At 33.3% G+C, this 25,647-nt stretch overlaps 1 protein-coding gene across 3 annotated transcripts in view; it reads right to left on the bottom strand.

Annotated features, from left to right (window-relative positions):
• The window catches only part of LOC124534700 (myogenesis-regulating glycosidase), a 45,378-nt gene extending 20,584 nt beyond the window's left edge, over positions 1–24,794 (bottom strand). The window contains exons 1-3 of one of the 3 annotated variants that reach the window (XM_047110682.1): positions 24,638–24,794; positions 20,935–21,504; positions 10,632–10,726 (exon numbers count right to left, since the gene is read on the bottom strand). In XM_047110682.1, coding sequence (XP_046966638.1) covers positions 10,632–10,726; positions 20,935–21,474 — 635 coding nt within the window. In that variant the 5' untranslated portion in view covers positions 21,475–21,504; positions 24,638–24,794. Of the gene's footprint in view, positions 1–10,631; positions 10,727–17,966; positions 18,234–19,780; positions 20,489–20,934; positions 21,505–24,637 lie in introns of those variants that run through there. The other 2 variants (XM_047110683.1, XM_047110684.1) reach the window with 2 other exon arrangements.
• Positions 24,795–25,647: the final 853 nt, after the last annotated feature.

Genomic DNA, 25,647 nt, shown 5'->3' with positions numbered 1-25,647 from the left:
TACCTTAGATTATATTGACTTTTTGTGCAAATAGTTATTAAGCCGTTGCCTAATGGTAACAAAAAGTGAATCATAATCGATGATTCTGAGTTCAAACCTTTATGGATTAATGTGCTTAATTTGTAACTATAATTCATCTCGTAATCGTTGAAGAAAATCATCGTGAGGAAACCTGCACATTGTTCATAAAAATCTAACATTTTTATTTAAGGTAAGTAAGAGTAAACTCCAGACCTTCTCAAGAGAGATCTTTGTCCAGCAGTGGGATGATAACTGCGTATTACTTTACTTTCATATCTTAAGATATTATTTTATCAATTAAAATATTCTAGTTTGCAAAATTGACTTAAAGCGATACGTTACTTAATAAATGATTTTATAAACAAATATCAATTAGCAATGTCAATCTTAAAACACAACCCAGATAGATTTAAAAGTGTTCTAGGTCATTTATTACTACTAAAAATGTTACTAAATAAATATTTATATGGATTAAATTCTGTTAGTAGTAATGGTAAAATTATCGTTACTTATCTACAGAAGGTGGTCAAGTTATTTTTTATATAGGTTGGCTGACGAGCATATGGGCCACCTAATGGTAAGTGGTCACCATTACCCATAGACAATGACGCTGTAAGAAATATTAACTATTCCTTACATTGTCAATGTGCCGCCAGCCTTGGGAACTAAGATGTTATGTCCCTTGTGCCTGCAGTTGCACTGGCTCACTCACCCTTCAAACCGGAACACAACAATACTGAGTACCTACTGTTACTTGGCGGTAGAATAACTGGTGAGTGGGTGGTACCTACCCAGACGGGCTTGCACTCGTGGTAAAACTTTGTGAAAATCTATCTGGAGAGATACCAGCCAGTCACCAGATATCAGTATCATGAGATGACCCAGTATTTAATTGTTTGTTAGGCATTCTGCAAGGCCATCTGGCTAGGCACCGAATGGCAGCGTAACTCAAGGGACATAATATTTCGTAAGTTGTTCCATATTGACGATGTAAGAAATGATTATTTCCTACTAGTGTTGATTGTTATGTGTTTGGAAAAAAAGTAGTTAAGTCCTTTTTTTGGAGTTCAAGTTTGCTTCACACCATTCACACCAATTTCATCAAAATCGGTTCAGCAGTTTGGTCGTGAATGAACGACAGACAGACAGAGCTACTTTTACATTTATAACATTAATATATGCTAAACTTGTTATAATGTAAACACACCAAAAAATTACTATAAATCTTCATGGAACTCTCATGTTTAATCTTTAAACTTTTAGAGTTTTAAGTTGTTATTTATTATTTCAGTGTACTTTAATACGAGCAACGATTGTGTTGAACACTTAGGGTTAAATTTGCATACATCACAATGCAGAACACGTGGCAATGAATTTCAAATCGCTTATTGCTTACGTTTGTATTTGAATGGCACTATTACAGAGTGTTTATTACCTGTCTAAGTATCTAAATTTGTATTATATACAAACATATGTGTTATTCGTATATGTATTAATACTCTAAGTTTGATTTCGTACCAATCACCATTTTAACCGACTTCTTAAAAAAGGAGGTTTTTTAGAAGTCGGTTTAGTTTTACATCTAATGTAAAATTGTTAGAATTTAATTATATTTCAGTATGATTTAGGTATCCAAACACTAGTGCTTAATTTTTTTAGTGTATATTTGTCCACGAATTTCTAGAAAACTAAAAGTCGTATTGAGATGGTCATTTTTAATCCGTTTTTTTTTTCTCGCTGGAAAAACGCATTACGCGCTTCCCCCACGTGATGTAAAGGGGGGGGGGGTGTGACTCCCCGGAGCCCTGAACGCCGAGTGCGCGCAAGCACACCGGGTTTACCCACTAAAAAACTAGCGCTACCCTCTCCGTCTTTCGGCGGACGCCACGGGATCGCTCACGCATGCTACCGTGATTGGTCATTCCTAATCTAAGTAACTTAGGGAACAGTGTTAGTACCATTAAAATCGGTCAAGTAGTTTCATTGATATTTTTTTTATCTATAATTCACTAGCTGCTTCCAATTTTAAAGACCGTTTCATTGCTATAAATATTTTTTGTCTAAACCTTCTTTTAATCATTTCTTCTAATGCTTTTCTACAGCATTAAGTTGGTCCCTAGTTTAAATTTAAATAAATACATACATCTACATATATCGTTTTGTAAAAGTCTCTTATGTCTATATATAACTATAAGAATCTGTAAATCCTGCATCTGAGCTAAGGCCTTTTTGTAGAACGTTTGGAACTTATTCCACCACACTGCTCCAATGCATTTCATTTCGTTAAAATTAGACGTATGCAGGTTTTGCATTGTTCTTCTCCAAAAAACAAGATGAATTATAAAAATAAATTAAGAAAATGAAAATTCGGTGATTCTTGTCGAGTTATCTTATAATTCGTAGTTTGTCTCAATAACGCTTCAGAAAACAATAACAATTTCAAATCAGTATAAAATATGACCTTTGTTAATTAATTTTTAAACAAAACAATATCAAAATCGACTTTGATTTCACCTTTGTGTAGTCCAAAGAAATTTAAGCACCATATGATTATTTAAACGCACCTTATTTCAGCGAATCAACAATATTTCTTTACGAGAGTTCTTTAAACCTTCGTTATAGAAAGCTTATTAAGATGTTAAATTAACCATCTCAAATCAAAACATTGCAAAAATCCGGATTTTGTCTCAGATATTTACAAAAAAAGTGTGACATTCATTTATGAAAATTATATATATTTTTTAAGCGACTTCAAAAAAAGGAGTGTTCTCAATTCGACCAGTACATTTTATTTTTTTAATTTTGTTCGCCGATTACTTCGCTATTTATAAACCGATTTTGATGATTTTTTAGTTAGAAAGAAGATACTCCCGGAATAGTACCACGATGAAGATATCAGAGTCTGATGATGTAATCCTGGAGAAATCGGGGCAATAATACATGTTTAAATCAAATTATTTTATTATATTTTGTAATCACTTTGAAATCGGTGTTATTTTTTAGAAAAATATTTTACCCTATATTTAATTATCATACAACAATCATAACGCTTAGTTCTAATATACGACAAAAGTAATGTCTTTGCGAGGAATCGAATCTCGAAGATCATATTGGCAGCTAAGTAAGCCACTGAGTCAATACTTCGATATCCTTGAAAGGACTTGCTATCATATAATTATACATATATATGTATATATGTTAACAGTTCTCGGTATCGATCGTATTGTGACGTATTCTTAGCAATTAATTTACTTCATTTAAATATTACATAACATTTATAATCACATTATAAGATATAGAAACGATTCTTGTTCGTTTTTCAACCGACTTCAAAAAGGAGGAGGTTATCAATTCGTCTGTATTTTTTTTTTACGTTAGCAATACTCGGTCGAATCTTTTATTTATGGGTTACTTGGATATTTAAATCACCTTCCGGAACGTGGTTATGTTCATGTAATTGTCATAATCGAATATTATAATTAACTAGCGATCCGCCCCGACTTCTCACGGGTGCAAAACTGATACTAAATATACTAAAGAATTTGTTTATTTACGACATCACATTGCAAACTTCTAAAATTGTCAGTGTTTCTTTACTATATTGTTAATTTATTATATACACAAACCTTCCCCTTGAATCACACTATCTATTAAAAAAAACCGCATCAAAATCCGTTGCGTAGTTTTAAAGATATAGGGACAGAGAAAGCGACTTTGTTTTATACTATGTATTGACGGAACTCCTAAACGGCTTTACAGTTAGGGTGCTATTTGGGGCAGAATTTCTTACTGTCTTTAATAAAATTTTGTGTATATTATGGGATGTCATATGATGTACGACACTGCATACGAGTAGCTCTTTTGCAAAGTTTTTTTACGGAGGTCGATTACAGCTCATTCGAGGGTGGTACCTTGTAGTTTATTCGAAAGTTTCTTTTGAAATTGTCCCCAAGTAGTTTCTGATTCATATAAACGGCACGCTTAATCTATCCATATTAAGAAAAAAATGTTAGTCTACATCAGCTTCACTTAAAATCAAAAAATAAATAAAATTTTAACAAAAAGAAAAACCGACTTCAAACAAAACACTATCTTAAAACAAATGAATATGTACTAAAAAGTAATAAAAATAATTGCGTATTCAACATATTTTTAGAGTCCTCCTAAGTAAAATGAAATGAATAACATTAGACTACTTAAAAGTCGATTTACGATTATATAATGAAGTTATAATTATTGCTATATTTGGAGTCGGTGTCAGCCAAGAAAACCCTTTAGTATATCTATCAAAAAACAATACGAGAATACTTTAAGAAATATGTTTCTTACAAATTACCTTTTATACGATATTATACTGGGTCAATCAAGAGGCTCGTATCGCTTCTTTCTTTTGATTGTTGAAGCGGGTACCCGTGGCTGACACCGGCTCCAAATATAACAATAACTATAACTACGTTATATAATCGTAAATCGACTTTTAAGTAGTCTAATGTTATTCATTTCATTTTACTTAGGAGGACTCTAAAAATATGTTGAATACGCAATTATTTTTATTACTTTTTAGTACATATTCATTTGTTTTAAGATAGTGTTTTGTTTGAAGTCGGTTTTTCTTTTTGTTAAAATTTTATTTATATTCAACAGATTCACAATAAACAATTACTAATTGATATGAAACTTTTATATTGTGATACATATGTACCGAAATTTGATCAGAAAATTTGGTCAAAAATCTCTTTATATATATATCTGGTTCAGGATATTTTTTACTTATTTTCTCTATATAGTATAAAATAAAATCGCTTCTGTCTGAATGGAAAACTCTTCTTAAATACGCAGGTAGTAGATATATAGTGTACATAAGTGATTCAAGAGCTAGGTTATTATATAGTAACATGAGAGTAGAGAAAAACCGATTCAATTTTCGTAACCGGAAAAACAAAGATTTTTCTTTTACGTTTGTTCTTTAATCTAAAAGTTGTATATAAACCTTATTGTTCTGTGTGTAGTGAGGAGAGATAGTTATAGAACAAGCTAGAATATCTATATATGTATGTATACGACAGGCCATCTTCACGACAATTTTTATTCAAAATTTTTGTCATAAAAAAATAACTTTATTAATATTTGCAGCTCTAATCGGTTCTAGAGATGCTTCTATTCATAGAAGTTGGCACGTTTGCAAAGAGATGTAAGGAGTACTTTAGGATGTAATGAATTTTTTGGTTCGAATTTTTAAATAATACGTGAACAAATATTCCTTATGGTCACCATCGCCGATAGACATATGTACATCACCGCTAACCTTGGTCACAAAAAATGTATACCCTCTATAACGAGAGGGTACTTACCAAGTATACCCAATACAGATTATATAATATAATATGTACTTATAAATCACTAGCAAAGCCCAGCAGAGATTATGCAAGCGTTTAAAGAGGAATTGATGTTTATGAGTGGCGAGTTATAAAATAAAAAAAAATACTTCATGAAAAAATACGTTCAAAATTTAATGGTGATTGGTTAAACTGTCCAATACGCTGCATGTATGTTTGAGAATAAGGTAGCAGTTAAAAACTATGAGAAGTCAGGACTTATAGCTTTATATAAACATATCCTCATACCGTGTTGGACATAAATATTTATACATTATGCTTATACAGAAATAATATAAATAATAAAGTCATAATCATTGTTATTGTTATATGGGATTGAATAAACTGTTTAGTAATAATTTTAAGTAGAATGTGATCTTTTTTGCCTATTTAAAATATATACTAATATTATAAATGCGAAAGTAACTCTGTCTGTCGGTCACACTTTCTCGACCAAACCGCTGAACCGAATTTGATTAAATTTGCTATGAAGCAAACACGCAGCAACTAGTAAGGATATAATAATGAAATTCTTCTTCGTTTTGTAAACATAAAGATAATTTTAAGAATAAATATTATACGAAAGTTAAGTCCAACACATTACATATTCTGGAAAAATACCGCAAAGCTAGTATTTCTGCTAGAGCCATTGCTATAGGCTGTGAGTTGTTATTTAAAACTCGTATAAACATATGATCGTTTTCATAATACGACTGAGCATAGCAATAAATATATTGTTCTACTAGCTATTATAACATAATAATTCTTTATTTACGTTTGTCACCGTAAAATTATAAAGTTAGATTATAATCTATCCCGTGAATTTATTAACTATTTAAAGATTGTAAACCATAAAATAATGCTTACAATTTCACGCATTATTATACGGTAGTATAATCTAAGAAAATTTTAGTTAAATTATAAAAAAAATCGGTTAGGTTATAACCGAAAAATTATGAACGATCCAAATTGTATGTGTTATTGTAAGTTGAAAAAACGTTCACAATCTTTCGACAGTTCACAATTTCGTGAGATATATTACAATACAGGTAATTTATCTTCTCTATAGAACTTAATTATCCTCTTTCTTAATTTGTTCTACAAAACATTGGAACAAGCTTACTTCGCTTTCTTTGTCACAATGACATTACTCTCGAAAAACGAAAATACACGAATTATACTTTTATGTTTTGTGTCAGTCAGGAGTTCTGACACAAGACATTTAGTCATAGCAGCCATTTTGAGAGAGTCTAGTCAACGCAGGAAATATTACAAAGCGCAATTGTGTGAGTAAATGACATAATACCTATTCCCACACTCCGATATTTGATATCCGATGCCAAATGTTTCACAATCTTTTATGTTAATAGTGTAAGCCTTTTTTGTTCCATTGATTATGGGATGATAGCTGCACATTAAAAAACGCTTTTGGTCTCATTTTGAAGAACATAATGTTCTTAGATGTACAGAAGAATAAAAAGGATTCTTAATTGTAATTTATTAAATTGTTATTATTTAACAAAAAAGAAAATTAAAGAGCGAGAGAGTGACTGGCCATGCAGAAACCGTTGTGATGACTGCTAACAGTATGTTTCTTTTTTATTGTATAGGTTGGCGGACGAGCATATGGGCCACCTGATAGTAAGTGGTCACCATCGCCCATAGACAATGACGCTGTAAGAAATATTATATATATAATATTAGCTTTTATATATATAATATTATATTAAGTATTCCTTATATCGTTAATGTGCCACTAACCTTGGGAACTAAGATGTTATGTCCCTTGTGCTGTAGTTACACTGTCTCACTCACCCTTCAGACCGGAACACAACAACACTGAGTACTGTTATTTGGCGGTAGAATAACTGATGAGTGGGTGGTACCTACCCAGACGGGCTTGCACAAAGCCCTACCACCAAATACATACAAGTACTTTACAATGACATCAAATCAAAACAAAACCTGTCATTAGGTTTCGAATTTTGTAAGAATCTGTTGAATGAACGCGAACACGTGCGACTCCATAGTATCTCCTTAATGCGATACGACCGGAGATATCTAAAGAATACTCTCCAATTATTTTGACAGCGACGTAGATCATTAACACAGGAAACTAACATTAAATACACATGTAAGCGTTTACTTCAATTGAAATAAAATATGCTACAATTACGCCTGGAAATTATTTCATAGCAATTACTCATTCATGACACAACTTATCTTTTAGAAAAAAAATATAGTCGTAATCTTTATTTAATTTCATTTGAATTAGGATTTATTTGTTTTTTTTTTCTGGGAAACTAACAACGACTTGACACTTACGGCATAATAATATACAATATTACATACACCATCCAATTAATCTCCACTAGCTAACAGCTTGATTACTGTAGTCGAGATTCTCTGTGAGAAAAAACTAATAAAGATAAAATTTAAGTTATAACCTAAGCTTTTCTTAAACAATTCTAACATTAAATAATTTAATGTAGATTAGCTTAAGTTATCACTTCTCTCAAAACTAATACTTTTACTTTATCGGTAGCTATAACATAGATAGTCGGCCATGCCTATTCGTTAAAGCATTACACTTCATTTCAGCGTTGTTGAGTAATAAGTGTCAAACGCAAGACATGATACAATAATGGTCAGTGATAAATCACCGTTGCACGATGTGTGTCAATTGCTTGTTTAGTTTAATGGGGGAAGGGTGCTCTGAAGGCTGAAGGGTTCTTGACCGGTTCAGTGGAAAACCCAAAAGAAAGCTGACATTTATAAAAACACAAGTTCGACACCAACAATTTATACTACCGTGATGGCCCAGTGAACCGATGATTTCAGGTTCAAACCCAGGCAAGCACCAATATATGTGATCCAATGCTTCATTTGTGTTTATAATTCATCTCGTGTTCCGCGGTGAAGGAAATCCTGAGGAAACCTGCATGTGTCTAATTTCATTGAAATTCTGCCACATGTGCATTCCACCAACCGACATTGGAACAGCGTGGTGGAATATGTTCCAAGCCCTCTCCTTAATAGGAGACGAGGCCATTAGCCCAGCTGTGGGAAATTTACAGGCTGTTACTTTACATTACAACTTATACTACACTATCTCGAGAGTCTGCGCACACTCCGCTAATATTTGTTAGCGTAATTTAAATCGATTGATTTCAAAAACTGCCATTAGTGAAGTGTTGTATAAAATTTGAAACTTAGTCAATTTTGTATGTGTCTTCACGGTTTCTTAATACATATATTATAAGCAACTTGGCATAAGAAAACGATTTTCACTAAAATTCGAGTTGTCGCCCGCAGATTAGCTCGCGTTTTAGGGGTTGGCTGTTACTGTGGCAAAAAAATGTAGCCTGTGCCCTTTCTTGGAATTCAAATTTGCTGCATACAAAATTTCATCAAAATCGGTTCAGCGGTTTGATCGTGAAAGAGCGACACACACAGACACATTTATAATATTATAGTATAAATTCTTACTAATACGGCTTTACATACAAACGTTTATATAATGCTCTCTCTTTCTCGCAAATGTCAAATCACCTATGATTGAAGAAGATAGATCTGTGTTTATGTAAACAGATTCTGAGTGACGTTAATAAAAAAAAATTCATCTATAGAGCTGATTGATAATTTAGAAGTCACATCGTGGCTTGCTTGGCGCATAATGAATGAATATTAAGGAAAATGTATCCCATGGCTTAGTCGCTGGACAAATTAGTGGAAGTCATCTAATTCTTAATTTGTAGTTATGATTCTCGTGTTCATATATAAGGAAAACTCCGTCAGAAAACATGTGCTAAATAAAAATACCACACGTTTATTCGCCAAGCCGCGTTGATGCAACTTGGTGGATCATATTCTTACGAAGATCTTTGTTCAACAGTGGGACATTGTCCAGGTGTAATGATGATAATAATAACTATAATTTTCATATACATATATATATAATTAAAATATATTATAATTTATTGGCCTAAAATTTATAATACGTTAAATATATGATACAAACCATTATCCCCAATTTTAACTACAAGGGATGAATTAAAAAAATTGCCGGGGACATACCGGCGCAAAGGACAGCGTGGAGAGGTAACAAAAAGAGTTACTGTCACATATGTATATCCACTGAGATGGCCCAGTGGTTAGAACTCGTGCATCTTAACTGATGATTGCGGGTTCAAACCCAGGCAAGCAAAAATATATATGTGTTTAATTTGTGTTTATAATTCATCTCGGGCTCGGCGGTGAAGGAAATCGTGAGGAAACCTGCATGTGTCTAATTTCATTGAAATTCTGCCACATGTGCATTCCACCAACCCAAATAGGAACAGCGTGGCGAAATATGTCCCAAACTCTCCTTAATGGAAGAGGCCTTATCTCAGCAGTGGGTAATTTACAGGCTGTTAATTTACTATGTATATTAAACTCAAATCGACGGACAATGCTCTATCATCAGTAAAATAGAATATTCTATCATGGAGCAGTATCTTCCTACGTACGGAAGACTACAATATTCGCGATCCAGCTATGTCCTACATTGTGATTACGAAAAGGGCAGGAGATAACGGGTCAACGGACGAGTGCACTTCCTCATTAAGTCGCAGACATTGCGCATGCGCAGCACTGACCGCGTGAACGCTATGCGACTTGACCACTGTGTGATTTGTTATTTAGCCCTGGCTTTATTGCATTATATCGCATTTAAATGGCTTAATAGAGGGGAGAAGGGTAATATACTCTCTACAGCTCAATGAGAAAGGCAATGAGAACAATATTGTATTCGTATACGTATAAAAAGATCTATATTCTATTCCAACTATAAGAAATAACCATACTAAGCGGTCAAGATACAGTAACTATTTTTAATTCATATTTTTATATAAATAGTAATCACCCTTGATTTGTAGTCGAGGCACTTCTAAAATTTGAGTTTTGATTCTTATTGTTTTGTGGTTGTTACGCAAATACGATTTTCATAATAAGTTACTATCCATGTATTCAATATAGATTTAGACAATATCGTAACGTTGGTCCTTTACTTATAAACAAAAGACTAAAGACCGAACATTTCTCACCAACAATTTACAAAATTAAGCAATTAATTTTCAGAAAAAATTTAATTGTATTTTACCAATAAGATGTTCTTCTAATTTTCATATAGAGACTAGGCTTTAAGTAAATATTTTTTTGTATAAATGCATTTAATAGTAAATGAAGTCTTACTTGGTGCGTTCTTCGTCTGAGAGTACGTTGGAGTCATCCGCGGGAGTGTCGCCATCACTGAAGACGGACGCTGAACTCTGGTGATGTTCAGGAATCTGACGACAAGAGTTGAGTCAATTTTAATATCAAAGCTGGTAGATATTAGAGTCTGGCAATAGGACCGCTCGTTGTTAAGTCAACAGCAAGTAGAAATTAAATAAATTGGTAAAAAATGGTAATAAATTCTTATCCACCAACTCAGGAACAAAGATGTGCATGTAATTTTATTGACACTGGCCTCTGAATCTCACTTCAAACCGAAACACAACACAATTAAAATATTCTGTATTTGAATAGGATTTAACAAGCACTTTTAAATCGTTAAATATCAGACTATATTAAGTGAAGCTACCACCGCCAATGCAGATTCTACTAACAACAACCGCAAAGAAAATCAGTAGGTGTTTTGTTTCAAAATTAAAAATATAAAGTCATTTTCTCCACGTTTTTTATCATCTATCATCGTGTATTGAAAGTATTTTTTTCAAATGATTTGAATTTATAAAACGGTAAAGTTAAAAAATTCTGCTAAACAATAATAGTTACTGCTTTTTGTAAGTACCTACTTAAATGTGCTTACACAAAGCCACAAAGTAGATTTAACATACGACCTCAAGCCTAAATGCACGTGAAATGTTTCAAGACCTTGCAAAACAAAATAACTTCTCACAAACACAGAACAATATAGTTACTAACCATGTAAATAACACCTAGAGAATTTAAACCCATCACTATTTACAAAAGTGGTAATAAAACAATTTATTTAAAATTCAAAAATACTGCCAGCGACTATTCTAGTCTCTAATAACTTACTAATAAGTAATATTGTGAATTATTTAATAATAATTATTATTATAAAACGTAACTATTTACGTAACCCTAAATCGTGTTTTTAAAACCCATTATTATCGTGAGTAAACTTCTTAATTGAGATGCCCTTTGGAAATCAAATATTTAACTGGGTTAGCAACAATATTTCTGTACTCTCATGTATAATGTTCTAGTTGTTGTCCGTGGCTTCGCTTGCGTTTTAGGGGTTGATTATAAAATAAGATTTTAAATTAACATGGTCATTTTTATTACTAAAGGTACGTATTCGTAGATAATGTCGAAATATCGAGCTCCACTGAACGAAAATAAAAAACATGGTAAATATCCCGAAATTAATACCTGTTTGTTGATTGTAATTAATAATTATAATTTGGCTACTTTTTTTTCTAAAAAAATTTTAGAAAAAAAAGTAGCCAAAATTCATCAAATTCGGTTCATTGGATTGTTCGTGAAAGAGAGACAGCAGACAGAGTTACTTTCACATTTATAATATAAGTAAAGTATTCATATAGATCTCTATTTGCCTCGTTGCTAAGGAGCTTCATATGAACTGCGGCTCCAGGATCCAATAAATTTTAAAATCAAACAGTCCGTAATAAGGAAATTGGCTGTACATTCTCGGAAAACATGTTGCACTTGTGTTTTCACACACTCTTGCATCACCCCTTTCGAATTAATTAGCCCGTGATTTTGGGCGTAGAATGGACTTCGTTTTCACTCATGAAATTTTGATCACCTACCTTGGTGATACGCCATTTTGATACTTATATTCTATAATTATAATAGTCAGAATCGCGTATCACATACAGACATTTCAAGTTCGTATTCTGCGGGGAGTTTCTGATTCCTTCTATCAAAATACTTCTATTGACCGAAAGATCAGCAGAACTTAAAATTACAATGCCATATCTTTATAACTTGTAAACTGTGTGTGAATCACTTCTCGTTCTTAGCGGTGAAGGAAAACATCGAGAAGAAATATGTATGTGTCTTATTTCAACGAAATTCCTCCACATGTGAACCGATCCGCTTTGGAGCATGGTGGAATATACTCCAAAACTTCTCCTCAAAGGGTGAGCAAGCCCTGCAGCGGTAAATTTACTGTTATTGTTGTTGTTGTAATTAGTTACTACGTTTCAATTTAATAGAGCTATAAGATATTTTGAGCCAATAATTCATCACATTTCAAGATATTTTCATTTTCAACGGCATAATACGCAAATGAAATACCTATTTTAACTCTTTTCCAAACAAATACCTTATGGTTCTACTATCTCGTAGAAATTATAAGCATACACGAATGTAAGTCCAGTGTGCGTTATCGAGTAGCCAGTCTTTTGTCTTATCATGCTAATATTTACAATCGCTATCAGTAAAGTATCTTTTAGATCCTAAGGAAAATACATTGTCGTGTGAGACTAATTATCCTATTTGTAAACTAAGATATTAGTCGAGAAAAGGCTAAAAAAAAAATTATAGAGTAAATTGAATTAGAACGCGTGCATTGCATGCAACCGATGATTGCGGGTTCAAACCCAGGCAAGCACCACTATATATATGTGCTTAATTGTGTTTATAATTAATCTCGTGCTCGGCGGTGAAGGAAAACATCGTGAGGAAACCTGTATGTGTCTAATTTCATCGAAATTCTGCGACATGTGCATTCCACCAACCCGCATTGGAACAGCGTGGTCGAATATGTTCCAAACCCTCTCCTTAATGGAAGAGGAGGCCTTATCTCAGCAGTAGGAAATTTACATGCTGTTACTTTACTTTATTAAAGAGTAAATTATATACGTTGGTCATAGTATCAACAGATCGTATATGCAACTTTTTGCAAAAACACCCTGACATTTCAAATCAAAGCAAAATAAACTATATTCAAGTAGGCTTTTACAAACACTTTTGAATCGTCGTTTAACATATAAGTGAATCAACCACCGGTACAAAAATACAGTCATGTTATTGAAATAAAATTATATATTTATGTAATACATCTAGCCTGGAAGTCAACAGGTATACGCCATATAACGCCACGCTTTTTTATCATCTATAAAATCTTGTGTCGAAACGATTTGTATTTACAAAACGGCAAAGTTAAAAATGTTTGCGGAATTCTATTATATTTGGGAGAAGGTTTCGAAATTTTGTCGCCACGCTGATCCAATATGGGATACGCTTCTGATAGAATTGCATTGGATCATGCAAATTTATATACGATAGTTTTCTTCACTACTTCACTTCAAGTAAATTATGTACACAACAACAACAACAACCTGTAAATTCCCACTGGGCTAAAGGCCTCCTCTCCCTTTGAGGAGAAGGTTTGGAATATATTCCACCACGCTGTTCCAATGCGGGTTGGTGGAATACACATGTGCCAGAATTTCTATGAAATTTGTCACATGCAGGATTCCTAACGATGTTTTCCTTCACCGCTGAGAACGAGATGAATTATAAAGACAAATTAAGCAATGAATCAGCGGAGCTTGCCTGGGTTTGAACCCGCAATCATCGGTAAAGATGTACGCGTTCTAACCACTGGGCCATGTCGAATAATGAACACGTAACTATTAAATTTAATCCCGTAATCTTAGGCTGAAGATAATTACCGCTAAGCTCGCGACCATGGGTTAAGATGGCCTTCTATCCAGTAGGTCATCTCTACTTTTGTCAGATGAGTCCACAATTTTTTTGTAAATGTATAATGTAAATAAAGTGGTATATCATACTGTACAATAAGATGTATTCTTAATTACGAATCACATATATTTTCTTAATTAATTTGTGAATATGCCGATGCTTTCTAAAATCAATAAAAAATGGCCCAAATCTTAGTGTCAATTTATTATACCCAAAAAGAATTACAAAATTTAATTTAATTAAAACGTGACGAATATTGGCCGCCGAAAGTCTTCTATCAAGGTATCCATCGTAAAACAGATACCTCGGACAACAGACGACAAAGAAATTGCAGTCTATAGACTGTAGTTTTTTCTCATAAAAGAGCCTGAAGGCGATTAACCGTCAGGTCTTTAGTGATTTACTCTTAAAAAACGATTTGGTATTTACCTTTTTATTTATTTTATAATTTAACATTTTTCACGTTTTCTAGAATCTTTTGTGTATATTGTTCTCTTTGTGTGGTGTATCCCTTTATCTACTGTTGTCCAATTAACTGGCTAATTTTATTGATGTCTTTATGCTATGAGTTCATTTTTAAGTCTCTAATTAAACTTCTTCTCATCATTCAGATGCAACTGAAATTAAAAGGATCTCCTGACCGCTTTTGGCCGCTACAGCGATTATCAAGAAGTCCATAATTTTGGAACAATGCACAAATACAGATGCACTATGTATTTCCTCATCTTGTGTTTAATATGGAGGCTAATCAGTGGCGACTCTAGAGTTTAGTTTGACCGGTTTACTTCCTTTCCCAAGCTTGGACCTGGCTTTGGATGACAACTGCAGTTTTATAAGCTACAAACGTGGCTATAGAAGTCATATAGTAAAATATTTGGCGGCTGAGGCTTTTTTCAAAAGTAATCCCTAAGCACTACACTTGATTTGCATAATTTCCAATTGTAATATGAAAAAAATCTGAAATTGTGCATATATGATATTCTCCATTAAGATAATGATTTACTTTATAGGTAAATTGCTTAAAGACGAGCAAATTATGGATACGAAGATGCATTGGTGCTTGCCACTAGGTATGGACATACCCATATTTAGGTCAAGAGACTCATCTTATAAAACCCATTTGTTTATTAACTTTTTAATCCACGACCTTTTCAACGAAGTCACAAATATCTAAGTGAATTAATTATATTATTAGAATATAAAAAAGTTTTTATTTTGGGTGAATTTGAGTGCTTTTGTGCGTTAGAATAAAAATGTTTCTCAAACCTTAGTTAGAGGAATGCAATCAAAATCACGTCGCTTCACACCGCGCATGTTGCACTAATGTTGCACTCGTGTTGGCCTGTTGCGGTCTTAATGGAACAATTAGAGTCGTTAATTAATTACGTCTATCATGTGTCTAGATATAATGTTCCTTTGACCTGGATATAATAAATCCTGTTTATATTTCAAAGTTATCCTATTTTTTCCTAATATATCAAAATAAAAAAAAAATTCTATGGTGACCCGGAATAGCTTTTCTGATGTACATATGTTATAATTAAATTGAATGTCAAGTTACTACTAGCTGTTGATTGCAAATTTTACAGAGACACAGCAAAACCAACTGTATAACTGTATGACCCCACGTATATATGCATATATGACGATTATTTAATTTATATCTTGAAAATGTAAACCTTATCACATGGGCCCATAAATTACGCCAGAGAAACAATCAGGAAAATCAGTCATGAAATTACCGAGTCATGCACGAAAATAAAGCAGGGGTGAAATAGAAAACTATATTATTTTTAATTTAGTTCATATTGGTACATTTTGAAGAATTTAAACAACTATTTCGCAAAATTGATTGATACGTTTAAAATATTATATCAGAAGCGGTAGCAGGTGAATCTGGAGGGTAAGTTTTTATTAAAAATAAACTTTATTAAAAAGAAATAAGGATAATAATTGATGAATGGATAAAATTAAAAAACAAATGATTATTCTAATCATATTGGCGAAGCAGATTACATATGGTCATATCTTAGGAAAAAAAAATGTCCTGAAACAAGGCTTTTGACGCTTCAACAAATAAACGATATGATTTCGAATTTAAAAAAATAATTCTAAACGAATATATTTCTAAGCTTGATAATGATTTTTTGTATATCTTGACTACTAAGACCATTCCTCACAGACCGCGCCTGTACAACTTTATAAATATGCATAGCAACAAAAAGTATTATTTGTCTTGAACGAAGTGACGAGTTACGCTTTTATCAAACTAGCTTCATCTATGTCAGCACAACTAAAATTACTCGTATAATCTACGGAACAGACGGCTCTGGACCTCAACATAATAGTTCCGAACTATGCCAGCAGAGGAATATATAATTTATTACCGGCTTTTTGGACGAAAAAAGTTATTACTAAATTCTCTAACAAAAATAATAAGTTATTGTTTTGGCAACGTTTCTCAAAACGTGTTCGAAATTCAAAAAAAATTCAGTCTGGATGTGATAATATTTTCAAAGTATTCATGAACTTTATTGATTTAAAAAAGCCGTTAATTTTAATTTAACCTACCACTAAGTAAAAGACTGCATTATAGCCTGCCTGAATCATATTGGTAATGAATAACTTCCTATTTTCCAATAAAATTGATGATCTAACGCGTAAAGATTTATCATTTTTGACTGTTGACGTTCAAGCGAACAATCTCTGCAGTTAAATGTAAGTGATATGGACTGTACAGTCTATATACTTGTAATACTGAAGCGTCAATGGGCAAGTCACATCAAAACAAAACCAATTAAGAGGAAAGATCAAGTTTTTGAAATGAGTACAAGTTGTTCAGGTACCATTTACACCGACTGTCAATTTCAGAAACCCCAAAAATATTTGGAATGGCTCCAATTACGAGGAACCTAAATCCAACATTCTATCTTCAAACGCTAATTGGTATCTTAAGTATATAATAACACATAACCTTAATTAACACGTGCACAGTCGCGGCAAATGACATGTATATAATAACAACATAATTAACACGTCCTTATGTTCGTTATCTCGTCTGTTGTTATTGTTTGAAAATGTTGTAATTTACCTTTTGTTTTAACGCTTCCTGTGGCGTAACTGTGATATATTATGTACTGTAATAAATGTACCTACTCATTACTACAAGAACGTCATTTGTATATAACAATATAGCAATTTGAACTAACAAAATTATATAGAAAATAAAAATATTTTGGTTTCTTTAGAATTTAGTTATATGGTAAAGTGAGGCCTCTTGACACATCACATGATTACTAGTCCTTGCTTGGGTTTGATTCGTAACCTGTTACAGAAGACATTTGTAACATATAACATATTTTTAAAAAATGATATTATTTATCAACCAACTAAAAAACATTCTGGGACAGGAGTTCCTAGCAACGAAGTTGTCCAAAAAAAAATTCTGTACGCAACTCCTACACCATACTATCAAGATATCTTATTCAGATATTAAGCTCAAAAAGAACAGATACTACACTTTTGTCATAACCAAAAGTCGATACAGTCATGTCTAACGTTGACAATTATTATTAATTAAGATAATTTATACTTTTAAATTACAGAGCTATTATTTTCTACTTAATACATGTTTGTTAATATTTTAGCTGTCAGTTTCATAATTGTCGATCAACTGTCATTTGTCTTGAAGGATAATCAGATAACTCCGAAGCCAGCACGTAATCATGACCATAGATGCTTAAGGTTCTAAGTTATACACATTGTAAGTCAATAAAACATAAAGACTTGCTTACTAAATAAAAGGAAATGAACACAAGGTACCTTTTTGTCCAAGAAATTGTTGATACTATCAGAACTATTGGAACTGCACTCCAAGCTCTCGTCGCTGTTGCCCAAACCCCCACACCCAAGTCCACTCCCAGCCCCACTGTCACTTTTACTGATATCTGAGTCCGATTCAATCCACAACGGCGATCGGTATTTGAAAGTTTGGGCGAATGCGTTAAATCGAGACTCATTGTCCATTTGAGAGGTTGAATACGCGGTTTTCATACTTTCCCTTTAATTATTAATAAATGGAATAAATTCTAATTCACGGATGAAATTTAATACTGTCTTTGAGAATTAAATTGATAATTCCAAGAGTTCCAAATTCAAATCAAAGTCTTTTTTTTGAATGATCACATTCCCAAACGAATTTAAGATAACATATGATTTGTAAGATCACGGGCGCTGGATGTAGGCAAATAGACAACAGGGACGTTTAGGAGCGACCTTTAAGTTTTAGTGATGTGACATTTATTGGTGGAGTAATCGTTAAATTATTAATCTGTTTTATGAACGAGACAGTTATTCAGGTCGAATATTTCTTGATAATAGACATCGTGATAAGATAAATCTTCACCCAAAAGACAAATCATTAATGGTTTTTTTATGGTATAGGTTGGCGGACGAGCATATGGGCCACCTGATGGTAAGTGGTCACCATCACCCATAGACAATGACGCTGTAAGAAATATTAACTATTCCTTACATCGTCAATGAGCCACCAACCTTGGGAACTAAGATGTTACCATATGTCCCTTGTGCCTGTAGTTACACTGGCTCACTCACCCTTCAAACCAGAACAATCAATACTGAGAACTGTTATTTGGCGGTAGAATAACTGATGAGTGGTTGGTACCTACCCAGACGGGCTTGCACAAAGTCCTAACACAAAGTATTGTATTTGTATAAAGTATGTGTTACAACTCTCCGAAAAAATTCATAAAAAATCTGAAGCTTTATCACAATTATTGTTATTCGATTATTGATTTGTAACTATTATTAATCTTATTTTTAATATATATTTAAAAATGGAATTAGTTAATCTCGATTGAGATATGATTTCATCAGAAGGAATTTAAGAGATCGTTTCTACAAAAATATCGTTGTAGATTGCCCATCCCTCGACAGGATGTCGGTCAATTTTGTTAAGATGTGTCTCAAAACGAGTCGCAGACGTCTCTCGGTCGCTTATAAATATTTTATTGAAGTGGAATAAAAATTCAATGTCCACATAATTACTAAGAAATCTTACAAACCAAATTAATACCTAATATAAATAAATATGAGACAACATCACATATATTACTCTGATCTCAATGTAAGTAGCTAAAGTACTTGTGTTATGTAAAATCGGAAGTAACAACGGACACACCCAGACCCATGACAACATAGAAAACTAATGATGATCTCCATCGACTCGGCCGGGAGTCGAACCTGGTACCTAGGAGCGTAACTATGAAAACCACGGAGGTCGTCAATATATTCTAGAGAATGTAGAAATTGTACACAAGAGTAATTAAAATCATTAAACAAAATAAAATACAGTCATAATATTTGCGTAAACAGCTTAATTGTTTTCCATAAATATGTTTCAAATAGATTACTTATCATTTAAATTCAGCTACGAAAGTCGACTAAATTCTTTAAGATAACGTGTTTCAGATTCTTTAGCTAACTAGAAGGAATTAATGAAGACATCGTGTACTTATTCTATTTTCTTATCTGTTTGTTTTATATTATCAATCGATCTTGTGTTCAATTACAATGATTGCAAAGTGTGAAGTAGTCATTATCTGTATTATACTCACTTCATTCGACTGATTTTTTGACTCCTGTTTATAGTGCCTTAATCTATCTGGAACAGAAAGGGACGCTCGCGTGAAGTCTCTATATATAACAGGACTTTCTCCATCCACAGATGGCGATGGTGCATGTTCTACTTTTCCCGTATCATTCGCATCATATTCAGGTCCAAATATTTTAATTTCTGGTGTCGATGAGCGAAATTCTAATTTGTTTGCAGATACAGGACTACCAACGCGGAAATTTATTTCAGCTTTATCAGATCCGTCTTCATCAATGTATTGTATGTCGTTTGGTGTTCTGTTTGCTTCGTGGATCAGCCGCCTAGTATCTGGTGGCATTTGGACATAATCATGGGGGTACGATGGTATGTTCAGACGCAGGTCTGGCCTCTTCCTTGTTCTCATTGTTAATTTTTCTTTTGTTTCATTCACGGACTTCATTCACTTTATCGCACGATTTCACGTAAATATTTGATATTCAAGTCACAAGATAAAACTTATCACTTGCCAAGGATAAAATTTGGCGATCACGTCAAAGTAGGAAGCATCGCTAATCTAGATAAGCGAGGATACAACGCATTCACTAAAAAACTTTTCACCGATCATTTGCAACGAAATTTTTAAATCGTAATATTTATTGCGATTTATACAATTGTATCACAGGCACAACTATTTTAAACTGAAGTCAATTTCTTTCTTGTATTTATCAAATTTGCCGCTATCATTTCGCGTTGATAAAAACTGACGCAAGATAATGAAATGACTGTCAAATAAATATTTATTTTATTGTTTGTATGATGTATCATCTCAAGGCAAACAACGATACTTGACTAATTTCATCTTTCAAGGCTCAAGATTATCTTTAGAGATCTTGGATAATTATCCCTCATTTTGACTATACACTGAATTACAACGAATACTGAATTACAACGTATAAGCAATGAAAAATTCAGGTTATAATAACTAGGTTAATGACCCTTTTATTATTTCATTTATTACTGTGGTTATCTTGTCCAAATAATCTTTCTTATTTGATATATGATAATTTAAAGGAGAAATTTGTTTCGTGTGTGAGTGTAAATTACAATACCATTATAAAGCAAGAGATTTAAGAAATATACTGTACTTCGAATTTGTAACACAGAAAGGAAACTTACCTGATCTTGTGCATTCCTCATGTACTCCTGCTTCAGTAGTTCCATATTTGGTAGAGTCGGCATTGATATTGAATTCCTTCTTAGACTCGTTTTACGCTGCTCTACTTCTCTTTCCACTGTTATCAAATCATCAGATTCCAGAGCTCCAAATGCTTTGGGCGAAGTAGGAGACATCTCAGATATATCAGTAGATTGAGTACTTGGACTTGTAGGTTTTGATGATTTAGAAGACTCTGGATCGAGTGTTATATACAGTGTTCCTTCAGGCGTGTCTACAACTATTGTATCACTATTCGGAGAATGAACTGCACCTAAATCTGACGCATGAATTTTTCTATCTTCTTTTACATCGAATGCTTCTACATCATTTCTTTCTACGTCTCTGAGACGCTTTGGTCGCATCGGTTCATTGGCTTTAACGTGTTCTAGTTCGACGAATTCATCTGCATAAGGTATGTTTTTGTTCGATCGTATTTCAGGGGAGTTAAGCCCTTTCGCGACATCTTCGTGAGGAGCGGTGTTTATATTTCGGTTTTCCATAGTCTCGCGTGTTTATTTCATAGTAGCAGTCTGAAAAAAGAGATTCACAATTTCAAATAAATATTTGTGAAGAAATAATTTAATCAGTCGATTCCAAATTTACAACTTAATTTTATATCTCTATGTATCGTATGCGAAAGCCTATAGTTATCTTAAATTCCAGCGTGAAGGGGTTCCCGTTACCGATACCAATACCGTTAAGGGCTTAATATTTAAACTAACGTTCGATAGATAATGAGATGCTGCTCTATCTAGTACTTCTCTCAGCAATTGAATGATTCATGTAAAATAGGTAAATGCATAGAATACAGAAACGTATTCATCACAAGCTTGCATCACCTGTTACTGTTATTAGTTAAAATTTGTATGGAAATTTTAAGCCTATTCCAGACAACCGATTAATCTCAAAAGTTTGTTTAATAAAATTTTAGTATTAAACACACATTTACAACTAGCACCTACGTATATTGTACAAGTACTTTGGATGATTTGTAGTAGTTTAACATATGAACGGTACAAAAACTAACTTCCGAAAAAGGTACATTACGGTTTTATGTCAACGGTTATAGTAATCACTACATAGTATAAAACAAAGTCGCTTTCTCTGTCCCTATGTCTCTTTGTATGCTTAAATCTTCAAAACTATGCAACGAATTTTGATGCGATTTTTTAATAGATAGAGTGATTCGAGAGTAAGGTTTTTGTACATATTTTATTTTTCATGAACAAATTTTGTAGTATATTTAGTATCAGTATTGTACCCGTGCGTAGCCGGGGCGTTAATCTAAATATATAAGTTAAATGGTTTTCGTGTCCATTACTCCTGAGCAGACAAACCGACATCCAGTCTCATTAAGGATATACATACACGCATGATGGAACTTAAGTGAATCCGTCACTGTGTCCAGACGATTCCTCGAGGTGCTAATTAAGTTAGACGACTCATGTCAGTGCGGTAGACTGACCACGTAACAAACTTTGCAATTAATCTACGTAATATTTACTATACGAATTTACTAAGCAATCATAAAAAAATAATTAGATATTCACCATAGATAAAACATATTTGTCTTCTTAGTCATTTAATAATTAATACTAAGAAATTAAAAGTCATTTTCAATTGGTTTCTAATGTAATATAAGAATCTTTTTTTTTTATAGATATCAGATAAAATTTAACCCAATATTTAATATTCCTTATAATCTACAATATTTTACAAATAAACTAAATACCCCCACTGTCTCATTCAGAGGTCGCCGCTACTTAGACTACAACTTCTTACTAAGAAAGGATTTTTTTAACTTTAAGTGGGGAAAGGTGCTATGTATTTATACACATATAAACTCGGTACGTACATCTAGTATTAGCTACACTAATTAACACTGCTTATCCTCATATTCACAAAGCAACACATAAATATATACATACATACTAAATTTAAACACAGATATTTCATTTATTTCCACAAATTTCCGTTACATGACGCGTCGCCTAATGCTGTGTACACACTAAACCCCAGATATGTTTGCTGTGATTATCTCGAGATTAAGTCGTGCACACTTACTGTTTCGAACACACAATGTGCATACGTCATGTACTTTCAGGACCTTGAAATGATAAGAATTTCAAAAGTATCGTTGTATTCGATTACATTATAAATTAATTTATCGTCATTCGTGTTTATAATTCATCTCGAGCGGTGAAGGAGAACCGGCATGTGTCTAATTTCATAGAAATTCTGCCACATGTGTATTCCAACCCGCATTGGAACAGCGTGGTGGAATACGTTCCAAACCTTCTCAAATGATAGAGGCGGAGTGTTAAGACCCAGTAGTGGGAAATTTAAAGGCTCAGGTTGTTTTTTGTTGTTTTTAGATTATATTGCGTTTAATATTGATTTAGAAATGTGAATCTGTTTTTTAGTTCAATGTTTAAGTTCTGATTGGACTAGTTGTATTAATTAGATTACAATGTTATAGATCCCGAGTATGGATAAGGTTACAAGTTGTTAAGGCTGTTGGACTTTCGTCACGGTAGCATGCGCAAGCGATCCCGTGTCGCCTAGAGGATACCGCTGGTTCTTTAGTGTGTATACCCAGTATACCAAGGCGTCCAAGGCATTTGGGAGTCCCTCATACCCCTCCCCACCCCGAGAAGAAAAAGACTGTTGGACTTGGACTAATAAGAAATTGAGTTTTCCAATCACTAAATCCTCAACAAAGGCCGAACTTGTTACTTGGCAGAGATATTCCAGTGCCTCAGAGAGAAAACAAAATTTTCGTCTTCCGGTTGTGTCATCTTTGCTGTACCATTGTGTCATGAGAATACGGAAAAAAATTGTGTTTACGGACACATTCGTGCACTACAAAATTATCTTCTAATGATTTGCGGTCAAGCAAACAATATTTTCCTATGTTCTATTCGTCGCGGCTTTTCCCGTGTAGAGTTAAATCATTCATTTTTATTATTATTATTTCATTTCGAAGCGTTTGGGGAATCTAAAAAGGTTTATCATATTTAATTTGTTTTTGATTAGTATGTATGTATGTGTGACAAAGTGACAGTATGACAAAAATCCAATTAGCATTAGTACTAACTGATATTACTATGATTATAATCATAGTATCTCTGATATGGTCATACGTTTAATATTCGCATACATTATGCGAATGATAATATAAAGAAACTAGCAAACAGTTTACATACGGTTTTCACAACTGGACGGAATGATTCGGTTATTTATTAATTCTTTGAAATATGAAGATGATTAATGAAAATGGCGAAAACTTGCTGGTTGGGACTGTGGTAAGCTGATCGAGGGAGGTCAACCCCTTTCACGGTAGCATGCGTAAGCGATCCCGTGGTACCCGCCGAAAGACGGAGAGGGTACCGCGGGTTTTTTAGTGGGTAAACCTGGTACCTGGGCGCACTCGGCATCCAGGGCTCCGGGGAGTACCACACCTCCCGCTCCCCCTTTCCATCACGTGTGGAAAGCGCGTAATGCGTTTTTCCAGCGAGAAAAAAAAAGAGGTCAACCCGCATTGAACCAAAGCATCTTAAAGCCTTAAGTACGAAGTACCTAGAACTCATTTTGTAGAAATACGCGTGTGTGAACGTAGTGTATGTATGTGTGTTACTGTGTAAGAAAAAAAATCGCAATTACCTGGATCCCGAAGCTCCATCCTAAGTGATCACCATGAAATACACGAACAGTATTATTAAGGCTACCGTTAATATACCATAGATAATATAGTCCAAGTTGAAAACGCACCAGAAACAACATTCTTTATCGTCAGGCAGGCATTCCACCTTCTCCATTATCGCCAAATAGACTATCTATTCGCTTAAATCAATATTTATGTTTTGGTTCGTATTTCTTCTTTAATATTCAATACTTTATAATAATAATAATTATTATTATTTTTACCTTATGTTACGTTTTACGCAATAAAGTAACGAAAATCAAATAAACGAGTCGCTCTAAGCGTTGCTTTTATTCCGGTTGTATGAATTTATCGTGGTGTTAAACAACATTAATTACATTTCAATGGGAATATTCTTAGTTTTCAAGGTTGCTGGTTTTTAAACCTCTTTGGACGTTGCTTGTCAAATTTTAAAGTATTTTTCATGGGCAACGTACTTTCTAATATTTAAGTTTTTACTTGTAGTGTTTTACATGTGTAAGAAATACTTCCTTATGTAGTTACATTTATATTATAATTATATAAATATAATAAATATGAGACAACATCACATACATTACTCTGATCCCAATGTGAGTAGCTAAAGCACTTGTGTTATGGAAAATCACAAGTAACGACGGTACCACAAACACCGGCACACTCAGCCGGGAATCGAACCCAAGACCTCGGAATGGCGTACCCATTAAAACCGGTGTTCGCACCACTCGACCACGGAGGTATTCAATTATGTATTTAACTAATTTTTGTTTATGTCCGATAAATGAAGTCGATTTTAGAACGTCATTCATATGAATTTAGAAAAGAGTACAAGATGTTTTCCTGCGCAAACGGATTAATTATTAAAAAACAAAAGAGACTCTATTTTGTTTTGCGCGAGGAAAACAAGAGATGATTTTTGTAAATTGAATTTTTTGAACTTCAGGACTAAAATATTTTATAATATAGCGTTTTATATACTGTTATATTATTA

This window comes from Vanessa cardui, chromosome 13 (genome assembly GCF_905220365.1).
Source record: "Vanessa cardui chromosome 13, ilVanCard2.1, whole genome shotgun sequence".
NCBI classification, from domain to species: Eukaryota; Metazoa; Arthropoda; class Insecta; order Lepidoptera; family Nymphalidae; genus Vanessa; species Vanessa cardui.
This window is presented reverse-complemented; position numbering and strand designations above follow the sequence as displayed.